At 47.8% G+C, this 13,334-nt stretch overlaps 1 protein-coding gene across 1 annotated transcript in view; it reads right to left on the bottom strand.

Annotated features, from left to right (window-relative positions):
• The window catches only part of LOC107123813 (zinc finger protein 91-like), a 103,561-nt gene that overhangs the window by 50,958 nt on the left and 39,269 nt on the right, over nucleotides 1-13,334 (bottom strand). Inside the window, exons 7-9 of the mRNA XM_015427155.1 lie at nucleotides 8,196-9,246; nucleotides 399-478; nucleotides 32-105 (exon numbers count right to left, since the gene is read on the bottom strand). Coding sequence (XP_015282641.1) covers nucleotides 32-105; nucleotides 399-478; nucleotides 8,196-9,246 — 1,205 coding nt within the window. The remainder of the gene's footprint in view (nucleotides 1-31; nucleotides 106-398; nucleotides 479-8,195; nucleotides 9,247-13,334) is intronic.

Genomic DNA, 13,334 nt, shown 5'->3' with positions numbered 1-13,334 from the left:
GGGGGCATGACCCACACAATCCCACCCTTACCTGACCTGGCTTCATGGAAGCTTCTTTGTCACAAAGAGATGGCAAAGAATTTATCACTGGTTTCATAGCACCACCTGTGAAGGAAAAAAGGGTACTTGGAAGACATTCTGTCCTTTCCATTTCTGTTCCTTGAGCATTGGGGGGAAACATATCCTCAGTATAATAGTTCATGGGCACAACTCAAGATCCTGATTCACAACTCAAGATATTCAGACACTGATACTTTTGGACTGTCATGGAATATTTTATATGGAGAATCTGGAGTGCAGCACCTTTCCCACACAGCACTGCCCCCCCCCCCCCGAAAAGCACCCCACCTACACTCAAGGAGGACACCCACTGGGAAAGACACCCCTTTAGGCTATACCTGGAAAGGTTGCTCCAGGGTAACGCTCCTGCATGATCTCTTGCACCTGAAACAGAAGTGGGGACACCCAAAAGAGGACACTGATGAGACAAGGAACAGGAAACAGGCTGGGGAGAGAGTTTCCAAAAAGTTGGGGTACTTAAGAAAATAAGAGAAGCTATGTTGGATCACACCAGTGGCCCATTCAGTCCAACACTCTGTGTCACACACTGGCCAAAACTGACGTGCCATCAGGAGGTCCACCAGTGGGGTACCGCAGGGCTCGGTACTCGGCTTTTGTTCTCTTGTCCCATGACTGTTAAGTTTACTCAGTAGCCTTTAATGAGGAACTTTATCAAAAGTTTCCCTGATCTAAGTAAACAGCATCAACTGGGTCACCCATGTCCACCTGTCTGTTCACTCCACAAAGAAATCTAAAATGTTAGTGAAAAAAGATCCACATGCATTTTGAGGGTATGTCCTTGATCATAGCCTCTCACCTGCTCTTTCTGCTTCTTTTCTTGGGCCTGACTCAAGAGGAAGCCTTCTGCCAGGGCCACCGCCTGGGAACTGGTCTCCGGCCCACATTCCCTCACCCAGCTCTCCATCTCTGGAGGCAGGACGGCCAGGAACTGCTCCAGGACCACCAGGTCCAGCATCTCCCTCTTGCTGCGCCTCTCCGGCTTCAGCCACTGGCGGCAAAGGCGGTGGAGTCGGCTGCAGACCTCCCGGGGCCCCTCCGCCTCTTGGTAGCCGGACTGCCTGAACAGCTGGCGTTGCACATCTGGAGGGAGGGCGCTGTCCCCCAGGCTCTTCTGCAGGGCTCCTTCCCAAGGTTCCCACCTGCTCCCGGCCCCGGTGGCATCGACGCCCTTTCCTGCTCCAGGGACAGTTGAATCCAGCTCTCCCCTCATCCTCCCAAAAGAGGACCACTGGATTGTCCTCCTCCTCCTCCTCCTCCTCTGCCAGATCCCTTTGTGGAGTCAAGGGCCGGAGCCGGGGCTTCCTGCAGAGGCAACCCTGCTCATGTGCAGAGGAGGCTTGGTCTGCAGCAGAACCCCTGAGTGGGGCACCTGAGCGACCCACAACAGCTTCAGGGGGGGAAACTCTCCAGCGCCCAAGGGAAATACTATCTTATTGCTTATCTGTTTGTTTTCAAACTGTCGTTGCCGCTTCCAGGCAACTTTTCCGCCGGAAGGAATCTCAGCAAGGAGGGGCTATGGCGAGTCACGTGGCCTTTCTCCTCCGAGGCCTCTCTAGGAAGGGGGACTTCTCCCCTTTAACCCTTCGAGCGGACGTCCCCCTGGCAAGCCTCTCCCTTCACCAGAGTTCCCTCTAAGCCTTGGAGTCTTGTGAGCAAAAATTCTACTTTGTGAGCTACCGGCATTAAAGTTGGGAGCAAGTGATTTGGCGACTGCATAAATTAGTTTGCTCTGGAGCCCTCCTTCCTGAGCTGAGACAGAAATGTGTGAGCCAGAGGCTAAAAAACTGTGAGCTAGCTCACACTAACTCAGCTTAGAGGAAACACTGGAGAACTGCGGAGCAACCGGAGTCCGCGGGAGAGGGAGGCTTCCGCCCACGTGGCCTCCCCGGCTGGCCAGAGCCTGACGATCTCCTCCTGAAATTAGGACCCCCATCCGGAGATCAGCTCCCCTAGAGAAAGTGGCTCGTATGGAAGGCAGTCTTGATAGCATTAGATATCCCTGAGGCTGTCCCTCCCAGGCTGCCCCCACCAAATCTCCAGGGATTTCCCAACCTGAGATTGGCGAACCTGCTTTCTTGCCTTTCAGGACAGATCCGGAGCGGTGTAGACATACCGCATGCTGTTCCATGGAATGGCCGTGAGGATACGGAGAAACTTCTGACTGGGCTCACTGGCTTGAGCCACTTAGAGCATCTCATGTGCACTGGCAGCGCTGCTCCCTCCAAAGAGAAAACTGTGATTTGGCCTGATTTGGTTTGGGGAGGAGGTATTCTGTCGCCCGGCCCCCGGCCCCCTTCGAGATGTGCATGGGAGGGAATTCGTGCTTTCTGGATCTAGTTCTGCATTCACGTGAGGGCTGGACTGGATGACCTCCAGGGTCCTTCCCAATTCCCTGTTTCCAACCTTGCCACTGACTGAAGAATCCCCTGCTTAGGAGCTTTGTGGGTAATACAAAAAGTGGGATTAAACTCAGTTCTGCCGAAAGACAGGCAGGGCTACTGCTCACCATGTGATGGGTGTGTTTATGGCATGACATCATGCACTGCTGGGTCAGAACTACTTCCCCTGTATGGTAGGGAAGCCTAACTACTGTCCAGTTAAGCTCCCTTTGTGCTCACTGCCTGAGAACATGGAGCCAATTGTCTGTCAATCCATTCCCTGTTTGTGCACAGTTCATCCTTGTTGGTTGGAGTTGGTCACCATTTTCTTCAAGGGAACTGGCTTGTGTCATCTGGAGAGCAGTAGTAATTTTGGGTGGTCTCCAGCCCCCAGCTGGAGGTTGGCAACTCTAGTTCACCTGGAGGAAATGGCTGTTTTGGAGGGTGGAGTCTAGGGCATTCCATCCTTCTGAGATCCCTCCCGTCCTTAAAAGCCCCATGCCACACCCCCAAATTTCCAAGTCTTTTCTAACCTGGAGTTGGCAACCCTGTCTTCCTTCCACCCAACAACCAACTTACCTTTAGATGTCCGTGTGTCTTAAGTTTTCCCTCTCCCCCTCACCGCCTCTGCCTAGGAAAACTGTGGCCCAGCTGTGGGGTGCCACAGTCCCCTGCCCCATTCTCTCCTCCTCAGCCATTCCACAACCTACATTTTATCTGCCTCCCATCTTCAGCTATATTATTTATTTATTCTACTCCACCAGTGGGGCCCAAAGCAGCATACATTTTTCTCCTCTGTCTCTTTTCATCAACACAACAACCCTGTGAAGTAGATGAAGCTGAAATTCCATGACCAGTCCAAAACCATCCAATTTGGGGTCAGGAAGCAATTTTTCTCCAGGCTGGTTTGGCTGGAGCTCTGGAAGTTTTTTGTCATCTTCTGGGCGTGGAACAGGGGTCACTGGGGGTGAGTGGGAGGGAGGTGTTTGTGAATTTCCTGCATTGTGCAGGGGGTTGGACTAGATAACCCTGGAGGTCCCTTCCAACTCTATGATTCATGATCTAATGAACTTCTGCAGCAAGATAGGGATTTGAACCAAGATCTTGTAGACCCTACTGTGAAGCTCTGTTATTGGAGTGTGTGTTATTGGAATGCATGGGAGTACAGGCTTTGTAACTTTCTTGAAGAGCGCCCCAAGATAGTTTCCCGTGCGACTGTCCTTGGAGATCTGTACGCCAGGCTTGGTTAGATAGGGGCATCATATATCTGTCCATGTTGCAATAGAAACGCTAGGGCCTATGTGTGACATGTGCGTGCCTAGAATTTATGGGTTTTACCTATATCTTGTATCTTCCCGCGTTTTCCTTCAGTCCTAACCCACAGCATCGTATCTCTAATAAAGCATAACACTGCCTATAGTGTGTGTGGAGAGTGCATTGACTGGGGGACGTGACACCTGTCTTTCTCCTGCTGGGGCCTGAAGATTTTCTGGAATAGTTTATCTCCATAATACAGAGGTCATTTCCTCAGGAGAAAGCAGCTTCTGTGAAGGATGGACTCCATGGCATTCTGCCCCACTGGGGGATCTCACCCCCACCCCACCCATCCTCCACCCCCCCCATCTCCAAACAGGCTCACATTCTTCTCCTCTCCCCTTTAACCTCACAACAACCCTGCAAGGTAGATCTGGCTGAGATGGTGTGCCTAGCCAGACAGCAGCCTTCTGTAGCAAAATGGGGATTCCGAACTGGATCTCTTTGACCTTATTCTGACATTCTAGCCCCCTACCCAACACTGGCTGTCACAGAGGGCAGGGAAGAAGAGGAGATTGGATTTATACCCCGCTCTTCACTACCCAAAGGTGTCTCAGAGCGGCTTACAAATTCCTTTCCCTTCCCCTCCCCACAACAGACACTCTGCGAGGTAGGTGGGGCTGAGAGAGCTCTGACAGAAACTGCTCTTTTTCAAGAAGAGCTCTTATCAGAACTACGGCTTGCCCAAGGTCATCCAGCCAGGTGCAAGTGGAGGAGTGGGGAATCAAACCCGGTTCTCCCAGATTAGAGTCCGTGCACTTAACCACTACACCAAACTGGCTCTCAAGTGGTTACACTCCTTTGGTTCTTCAGAGGGGATACATTCTGCCTTCCCTGGGTGTCCTGCTTGCACTTCCCTGGTTTCTCACGAGTAACCCTAGGCTTCAATGGCAAAAAGCAGAGAGATGTTGTTGAGCTAATCTGGGCCAGGATGTTTTGATTCAGTTTATTTTGGCCTCAGCAGCACCTCTCATCGCAATTGTGAAGCCAAGGGCCAATTTTAAACCTATCTTTTTTTCAGATCAGTTATGCCTGCTGCAGACAACTATTATGTACACAGCAGAAGCATTTGTGTGTGTGTGGGGGGGACGCTGTAGGTTGCAGGGACCTCGAGATCCTGATTCCTTTCATGTTTGGCTCTGCAACTCACACTGGCATTCGGAAGGCTGCTGCCTCTGAACATGGAGGTTCCAGTACGCCCATCAGAGGCTATTGGCCACAATGGCAATCTTTCATAAATTCACTTAATCCCCTTGTAAAGTTAGTTAAACTCAGGGCCGTAACAATATTATAACTAGGGATGTCCAGCGTGCCAAGGAAGAGGGGAAAACATACGAAGAGAGAATCATTTGGCCAAAGAGATGCTGGATCCCAGAACTTCAAAATATCTCCTCACATTCATATATATGCAATCCACTTCAAGACATGGGATAAAGGGGGAGGACGAGTCATCCACATTTTGTCACAAACTGAATTCTAACTTATTTATTTGAGAATGGAACATGTCTAAAACTGAACCAATTCAAGAACTTTATAATTCTGGCCAGATACAGCACAAAAACTCCAACCATACAGTAAACATTTCAACAGTTTCCCCTTCTTCTGGGTGTACAGGTATTAAGAAGAAAGATTGTTCCCCCACAGGGACCTCATGAGGCTTGGTAAAATTGGGCTTGTGGTTCAAGCTCTTCCTGCACAGGAAGCATTTATGCACCTTTTCTCCTGGTGTGGATCTGGTTATGCAAAAGCAGGAAATAATTTGGAAAGAAGCCTCTTCCACACTCCAAGCTTTCGTACAGTTTGCCATGTGTGAGTTCTTTGAAAAGGCATGAGTGGCTCATGAAGCCCATTTCATACTCAGAGAATTTAAAAGGTTTCTCTCCTGTATGAATTCTTTGAAGGGCAATAAGTCTTATGCTGCAACTAAATCTGTTCATACGTGCAGATCATTTATTTCTCCCATGTCTGGACTGTATGATAGGAACTGAGGGTTAAATCTTCTAATATATATAAAAGCCTTATGTATTGGTCGTTTCTAGCTCTCCCATTGGCTGTGCAACATGCTCCATCAGCCATTGGCCCATCAGCCGCCACTCAAGAGTACTTGTATGCCATTGGCCGAGTGCTGAGTCTGTTCCTTTTCCCCGCCCACTCCCACTTCAGCCACTGTTCTCTGTCAGAATAACTGGCAAATGGCTCTCTCTCCTGACGAAGACACTTCTCCTGCTTAGCTCCTCTGTGGGCCTAATTTCCCCCTCAGTGACTGTTGGTAGGCAGCCAAACTTGGTTCTGTCAGTAAAAAGAAAAAGGACAGGAACCTTTCCCAGGCCTCATTGGGGCCAGGCCTGACTAGGGTTGCCAGCTCCAGGTTGGGGAATTCCTGGAGATTCTGTGTCTAAGGAAGCCAGTCTAAGGAAGCCAGAGTTTGAGGAGAGGAGAGGTCTCAGCTGAATAGAATACCCTACAGGCCACCATCCAAAGCAGTTATTTTTTCCAGGGGGAGAGAGAGATCTGTTGTCTGGAGTTCAGTTGTTCAGCTGACGATCTTCAGGCTCCACCTGGAGGTTGGCTACCCTAGGTGTAGCAGTTAGTGCTTCAGAGCAGGGTCTGTCAGACCCAGGTTCTTGCTGTGGAAGCTGACTGGTTGATTTTAGACCAGTCACAGACTTTCAGCGTAACCCCTCCCCCGCCCACTGCCAGCTTAGTCACTTTCCTGTCAGAATAAACTGAAAACGGCTCTCTCTCCTGCTTGGCTCCACCATGGCTGGCTGGCTGGCTAATGAGGTGGGCCAGCAGCCATCAAACCATTCTCTTCAACCCCCTGCTGTGCAGCTGACTTTCCCCTAGGGTTGCCAATCTCCAGGTGGGATGTGGAGATCTCCCACTGTTATAACTGATCTCCAGATGATAAAGATCAGTTTCCCTGGAGAAAACGGCTGCTTTGGAGGGTAGACACTATGGCATTATACCCTGCTGAGTCCTTCCGCCCCCCCCCAAATGCTGTCCTCCACAGGATCCACCCCCCAAATCTCCATGTATTTCCCTACTCAGAGCTGGCAACCCTATTTTCCCCTCAGTGCTTGTTGCTAGGCAACCAAGCTTGGTTCTGTCAGTAAAAGGCTTTTTCCACACCTATTCTGGCCTTTGGGAGAAAACTCATTGGGGCTAGTCCTGACAGGGTTGCCAAATCCAGGTGGGAAATTCCTGGAGATTTGAGGGATGGAACCTGGAGAGGGTGAGGTTTGAGGAGGGGTGGGACAGGTACAATACCATAGACTCCACCCTCCAAACCAGCCATTTCCTCCTGGAGAACCATTGTTGCTGGAGGGCTGGAGATCACTCAGAATTATAGCTACTCTCCAGGAGGGAGGGGGGAGGAGATGGAAAGCAGAAATCAGAGGGGCAGATAATGGCAGGTTGATGCTTGGCTGGGAAGGAGATAGGGTTGCCAACTTCAGGTTGGGAGATTCCTGGATATTTCAGGGGTGGAGCCTGGAGAGGATGAGGTTTCAGGAGGGCTGGGACCTCCAACAGGTACAATGCCATAAACTCCACCCTCCAAACCAGCCATTTCCTCCTGGGGAACCATTGTTGCTAACCTCCAGGTGGGGGCTGGTGATCACAGAATTACAACTGCTCTCCAGGAGGCAGGGCAGAAGTCAGCTGAAGTAAGAGGGGCAGATAACAGTAGGCTGATGGTTAGCTGGGAAGGAGATGGGTTGCCAACTCCAGGTTGGAAAATTCCTGGGGATTTGAGGGGTGGAGCCTGGAAAGGGCAGGGTTTGAGGAGGGGTTGGATCTCAGACAGGTACAATGCTATAGACTTCACCCTCCAAACCAGTCATTCCATCCTGGGTAACAAGTTGCCAGTCTCCAGCTGAGGGATAGAGATCACTCAAAATTACAACTGCTCTTCAGGTAGCAGAGATCAGTTCCTCTGGAGAAAATGATGGACTCTGTGTCATTATACCCTGCTGAGGTCACCACAGCAAATTTACACTGAGTGCCTAAGGCTCTCAGAGCCTCTTTCTAGAGCGTGTTGTATTTATTTCCACAACAGGCCTTATTCCTAGTTCACAATGAAGTGGTTTGCACAAACCAAGGATTCATATAGTTTCTCCCACATGGATTCGTTGATAACTATTAAAGGTGCAACTGAGCAAAGCCCTTTCTGTACTTCAATAATTCATACTGATTCCAGTGTTCGGATTCTTTGGCGTTTCAGAAGATGGTTCTTCTGAACAAAGTTTTTTCCACACTCCTAGCAATATTCACATTCTAGTATGAATTTGAAGGTGGGCAGTCAGGTCTCCCTTCTAAGCAAAGCTCTTCCCACACTCCAAGCATATATAGTGTTTCTCCCCTGTGTGGATTCACTGATGGCCAGTAAGGTGTCCCTTCAAAGCAAAGCTCTTTTCAAACTACAAGCATTTATATGGTTTCTCCCCTGTGTGAATTTGATGATGAGAAGTAAGGTGTGAACACTGAGCAAAGCTCTTTCCACATTCCAAGCATGCATAGGGTTTCTCCCCTGTGTGGATTCGCTGATGGTCAGTAAGATCTCTCTTCAAAGCAAAGCTTTTTCCACACTCCATGCATTTCCATGGTTTCTCTCCTGTGTGAATTAATTGATGGCAAGTAAGGTATGAACTCCGAGCAAAGCTCTTTCCACACTCCAAGCATATATATGGTTTCTCCCCTGTGTGGATTCGCTGATGGCCAGTAAGATCTCTCTTCAAAGCAAAGCTTTTTCCACACTCCATGCATTTCCATGGTTTCTCTCCTGTGTGAATTAATTGATGGCAAGTAAGGTATGAACTCCGAGCAAAGCTCTTTCCACACTCCAAGCATATATACGGTTTCTCCCCTGTGTGGATTCGCTGATGGCCAGTAAGATCTCTCTTCAAAGCAAAGCTTTTTCCACACTCCATGCATTTCCATGGTTTCTCTCCTGTGTGAATTAATTGATGGCAAGTAAGGTATGAACTCCGAGCAAAGCTCTTTCCACACTCCAAGCATATATATGGTTTCTCCCCTGTGTGGATTCGCTGATGGCCAGTAAGATCTCTCTTCGAAGCAAAGCTTTTTCCACACTCCATGCATTTCCATGGTTTCTCTCCTGTGTGAATTAATTGATGGCGAGTAAGGTATGAACTCCGAGCAAAGCTCTTTCCACACTCCAAGCATATATATGGTTTCTCCCCTGTGTGGATTTGTTGATGGCAAGTAAGGTGTGAGCTTTGAGCAAAGCAATTTCCACACTCCAAGCATTTATATGGTTTCTCCCCTGTGTGAAGTTGTTGATGGCGAGTAAGGTGTCCCTTCACAGCAAAACTCTTTCCACACTCCAAGCATTTATATGGTTTAACCCCTGTGTGGATTCTTTTATGGACAGTAAGATCTCCCTTCAAAGCAAAGCTCTTTCCACACTCCAAGCATTTATATGGTTTCTCTCCTGTGTGGGTTGCTCTGTGTGTATCAAAGACTTGGGATTCAGCATCCTGAGAAGAAGAGGATTCTTTTCCCCTATTCAGTTTTGTTCCAGTGTTTCTTCTCTGCTGTTTTTCTTCCAACAGGAGCTGTTGTGGTTCCTCCTCAGATGTATTCTGGGGACCTTCCACCTCTGGAATAGAGAGAGAAGAATATCAAGGCAAGAAGTGTATTAACTGGCCTCGATAATGGCAGGACAAAAATCACTGCAAAAGGAGACAAATCCTGCCACTTCGGCTTTTGATTCTTCCTTGGTGGGTAAGTGCATCAGAGGCAAGGGGATGAAGTGTAATGTCCACATTCAAGAAGGTCTCCCTTGGAAGGCTGGTTGGCAGAAGGGCCGTCCCAGGGGGAGGATTTGGCTATGTTCAATGAACCTGCCAGGGACTCTACTGGGCCACTCTGGCAAATGGGAGGCTGGACTAGAGGGACATCTAGCCAATCTCTTCCTGGATCCAAACACATTACAGAACACCCTTTGCTGGACAGAGAGGGTGGAACAGGATTTTATACCCAAACGATGGTGACCTAAGCTGAGCTCCCCACTTGTCCAGTGCACTGGAGTGGTCTTGGCCCAATCACTCTTTGTGTTTTCCACATCAGAGGTTTGTTGTTCAGGAAAATTAAATAGTCTCACAAATGCTGCTTTCACGGCGTAAAAAAAAGACCAGGAGAACCGAGGAGAATTAACAGAATCCAAAAAATAGAGGAAAGGACTGCTGCCCCCCAACGCATCACCCACCCTGGACTCATCACATCCCAGTGGTGTTTAGTCATGCCGGCCACATGACCACGGAATCGTCTTCGGACAGCGCTGGCTCTTCGGCTTTGAAACAGAGATGAGCACCGCAACCCTAGAGTAGGATTCGACTGGCTTTCGAGCAAGGGAACCTTTACCTTTACCTCTCTAAAGCACCACCGCCTGTCAGGAAAGATATTACTGTGCTAGATGGTTTTAGCTTCTCTTTTACACTTGAGAATGCTTTTGTACCCATTTTCTGGTGTGGAGGTCTGATCGGAAACCTTGTGAGGCAAACCCGAGGTCAAAGTTCAGACTTCCCAGGTCAAAGTTCAAATTCCCACAGAGACACTGCTCTGCCAGGAGAATTGGCAAGCAGGACATATTCTTTTCTGAGTCTGCATAAGTCTGTTGCTTTACCGTAGAACACAATGAATTGCTGAGAGCGAATAAAGCTTTGCAACTTTCAAGGATGATTTGCCTGTGAGAAGAACATTCTGTGTTTCTAAGGAAATGTAACACTTTCACTGTACCATGAATGAGCTTGCTTTTTCCTTCTCTAAATAAAGCGCTGCTGACAGGCAGTTCAGAGATCAGTTGGGACAGAGAGATGAACTGAGCTGTTCAGAGAGCTTGTACCTAAGTTCTGTGTGCTGTATGATTCTTGCACCCTATCAAAAGTCTTCATTCTGGCTGCTTCCTCTCAAAAAATGACTCCATTCTCCAGTGACTAAAATTTAGTCCAAGAGAAGTCCCATACAAAAGGAAACAGATACCTGCTGACCCTCTTTCTTCTGGGTCTCGGACAAGTGGATCTCTTCCCACTGTAGATATGGAATCAGGTTTGGGAATGAGAAGTCCTTCATTGGGGGAAAGAAACAGACCTGTGACTTCCGCACATTTTTACCACCCTCCTCGCTTCTTTACATTTGAATGCTGATGATTCATGTAGCATGGACTGTTTTGTAGCAGTATTGATGTTTGTGAGGTTCAACAAACAGGTATCTGGAGAGGAAGTGTCTAAATAAATCCATGTTGAATTAACCTAACTCCTGTATCAACTTTTCCCTCCGAGCTGAAGTACAAACAAGCCAGCCTTTTCATCCTGGTTTTAGCTTCTTTTTCATATTTGAGAATACTTTCATAGACATACTCTGGCTGTTTCCTCTCGAGAAATCACTGTGTTCTCCAGTACGTAAATAACCCCAAAAAGAAGTCCTCCTCTTTTCCAACACAAAAGGAACCAGATACCTGCTGGTCTCTTTCTTTCTTTGGGGTCTTGGAATAGTGGATTTCCTGCTTCTCCCACTGTGGATCTGGAATCAGGTTTGAAAAGCAGAAGTCTTTCTTTGGAGGAAAGAAACAGACCAGTGAGTTCCGCACATTCCAAGGACCATTCAGACATTAAACCAGCCTATATGAATCCCAGCCCCTCTTAACAGCAAAAAGAAGGAATGCCAAATTTGTAAACTCCTGAAACATGTATGCAGTGGGAGGGCAGCCAGGCTTTCTATACGAGACCACATCCGGCCTGCGCTGAAAGCACTGCACTGGCTGCCAATAGCTTACCGGATTCGTTTTAAGGTGCTGTTTTTGACCTTTAAAGTCCTATATGGTCAGGGGCCTGCCTACTTGAGGGCCTGCCTTTCCCCACATGTGCCCCAGAGAGCACTGAGGTCAGGGTCACAGAGTCGCCCGGCTCTCCCTGGCCCGAGAGACGCCAGGTTGGCTGCTACCAGAGCCAAGGCCTTCTCAGTGGCGGCTCCATACTGGTGGAATGAACTCCTGGATAACATCAGGGCCCTGCAGGACCTTTTACAGTTCCGTAGGGCCTGTAAAACGGAGCTCTTCCACCAGGCTTTCAACTAGGAGCCACCACTGACCAATGTGCTACTGGAACACGCTATGGCCTACATAAACACCGGCTGGATCCTGCCTCCCGTGAGGGAGTTGTATACTGATGCCGTCGTCATTTGCACTGCTCTTGTTGGATTTTACGATGTTATGTAACTATCGATGTATATCTTACTGCATGTTAGTGCACTGATTGTTTTATAGTTTTAATGCTGTTCGCCGCTTTGAGCCAGTTTCTGGCAAGGCGGGATATAAATTGCAATAAATAAATAAATATTGACAAACGAAATTATTTTTCGTTTACAAACTCTCCTGTTAGCTCACAAACTAATACTTGGGGAGTCCACGACTCATGTGGCAGTCTCTCCCTTGCCTGCGTATGGACCTGGTCCACTCCACTCATGACAGTCCCTATGAATCATAGAATCATAGAATGTTAGAGTTGTGATCCATCCAACGGTAGCACCATCCAGCCCACGCTTAACCAGCTTATCCTCAAGGATATCATGTCCTTCTTAGGAGTCATTCCTCCCTTCAGCACCTGAGAATCAAGGGACACGGGAGCCTTACCCAGAGTGGCCACCTCCTGATGATTGTCCTCCATGACTTCCTTGTGCAGGATTCTTTGGTCCGGATCCAGCAGCACCCACTCCTCCTTGGTGAAATGAACAGACACCTCCTCAACACTCACCAGACCCTGAAAAGAGACCAAAAAAAAAGGAAGCAGTCTCTCCTTACACTAATGGAGCAATTTTTTTCCTTCTAAGGGCAATCCAAAAGGCCTGCGGTTAGATGCTGGGATAGAGATGTGAAGGCCCGGGAAAAAAACGGAAAAATTTGGGGGGAAAACGGGTTTTTTCCGTTTTTTTCCTGAAGCCTTTTTGTTTTTTTCCAAAAAATTGATTATGGAATGTTTTATTTTAACATGATGAATAAAATATTTTAAGACAAGGTGTTCAAATATTTTCCAAATCATTTCTAAAATATAGTATATATGGTATCAGATTGATGTAATTTCTGTGCAGAGGACAAGCAAGTCCTAGGTTACAAACTGAACTCTCCAATGCAAGAACAAGACGCATTTCTTCCTTTAGGAGGTGCGATTGACAGAAGAAAATAAAAAAGTTTCAGTTTTGTTTTTGCGTGTGGGTGGGTATTCTGTAATAATTGTTTGGATACACTATATTTTTAATATGCTAGTTGTGATAATTTCATGCCAAGTAAAAATGTCCATAGTCATATTTTATGTTCCTAAAGTAACAGAATGACTTTCGAACTAGAAAAGACAAAAGAAATGCTAATGTAGCATTTTTTTCAATTTTTCCGAAAATGTCGTTTCCCCCCCGAAAAAAACGGGGAAAAAACGGGTTTTTTTCCGAGCTTCAAAATTTCCGGAAATTTTACATCTCTATGCTTGGAGTATTCAAACCTTCATAAGGTACCTTCATTTTCTGTTGAGTGAGTAGTGAAGGGAAAGA

This window comes from Gekko japonicus, unplaced genomic scaffold, assembly GCF_001447785.1.
Source record: "Gekko japonicus isolate JY-2015 unplaced genomic scaffold, Gekko_japonicus_V1.1 scaffold712, whole genome shotgun sequence".
NCBI lineage: Eukaryota > Metazoa > Chordata > Lepidosauria > Squamata > Gekkonidae > Gekko > Gekko japonicus.
The sequence above is the reverse complement of the archived record's forward strand: the minus strand, read 5'-3'. Positions and strand labels throughout refer to the sequence as shown.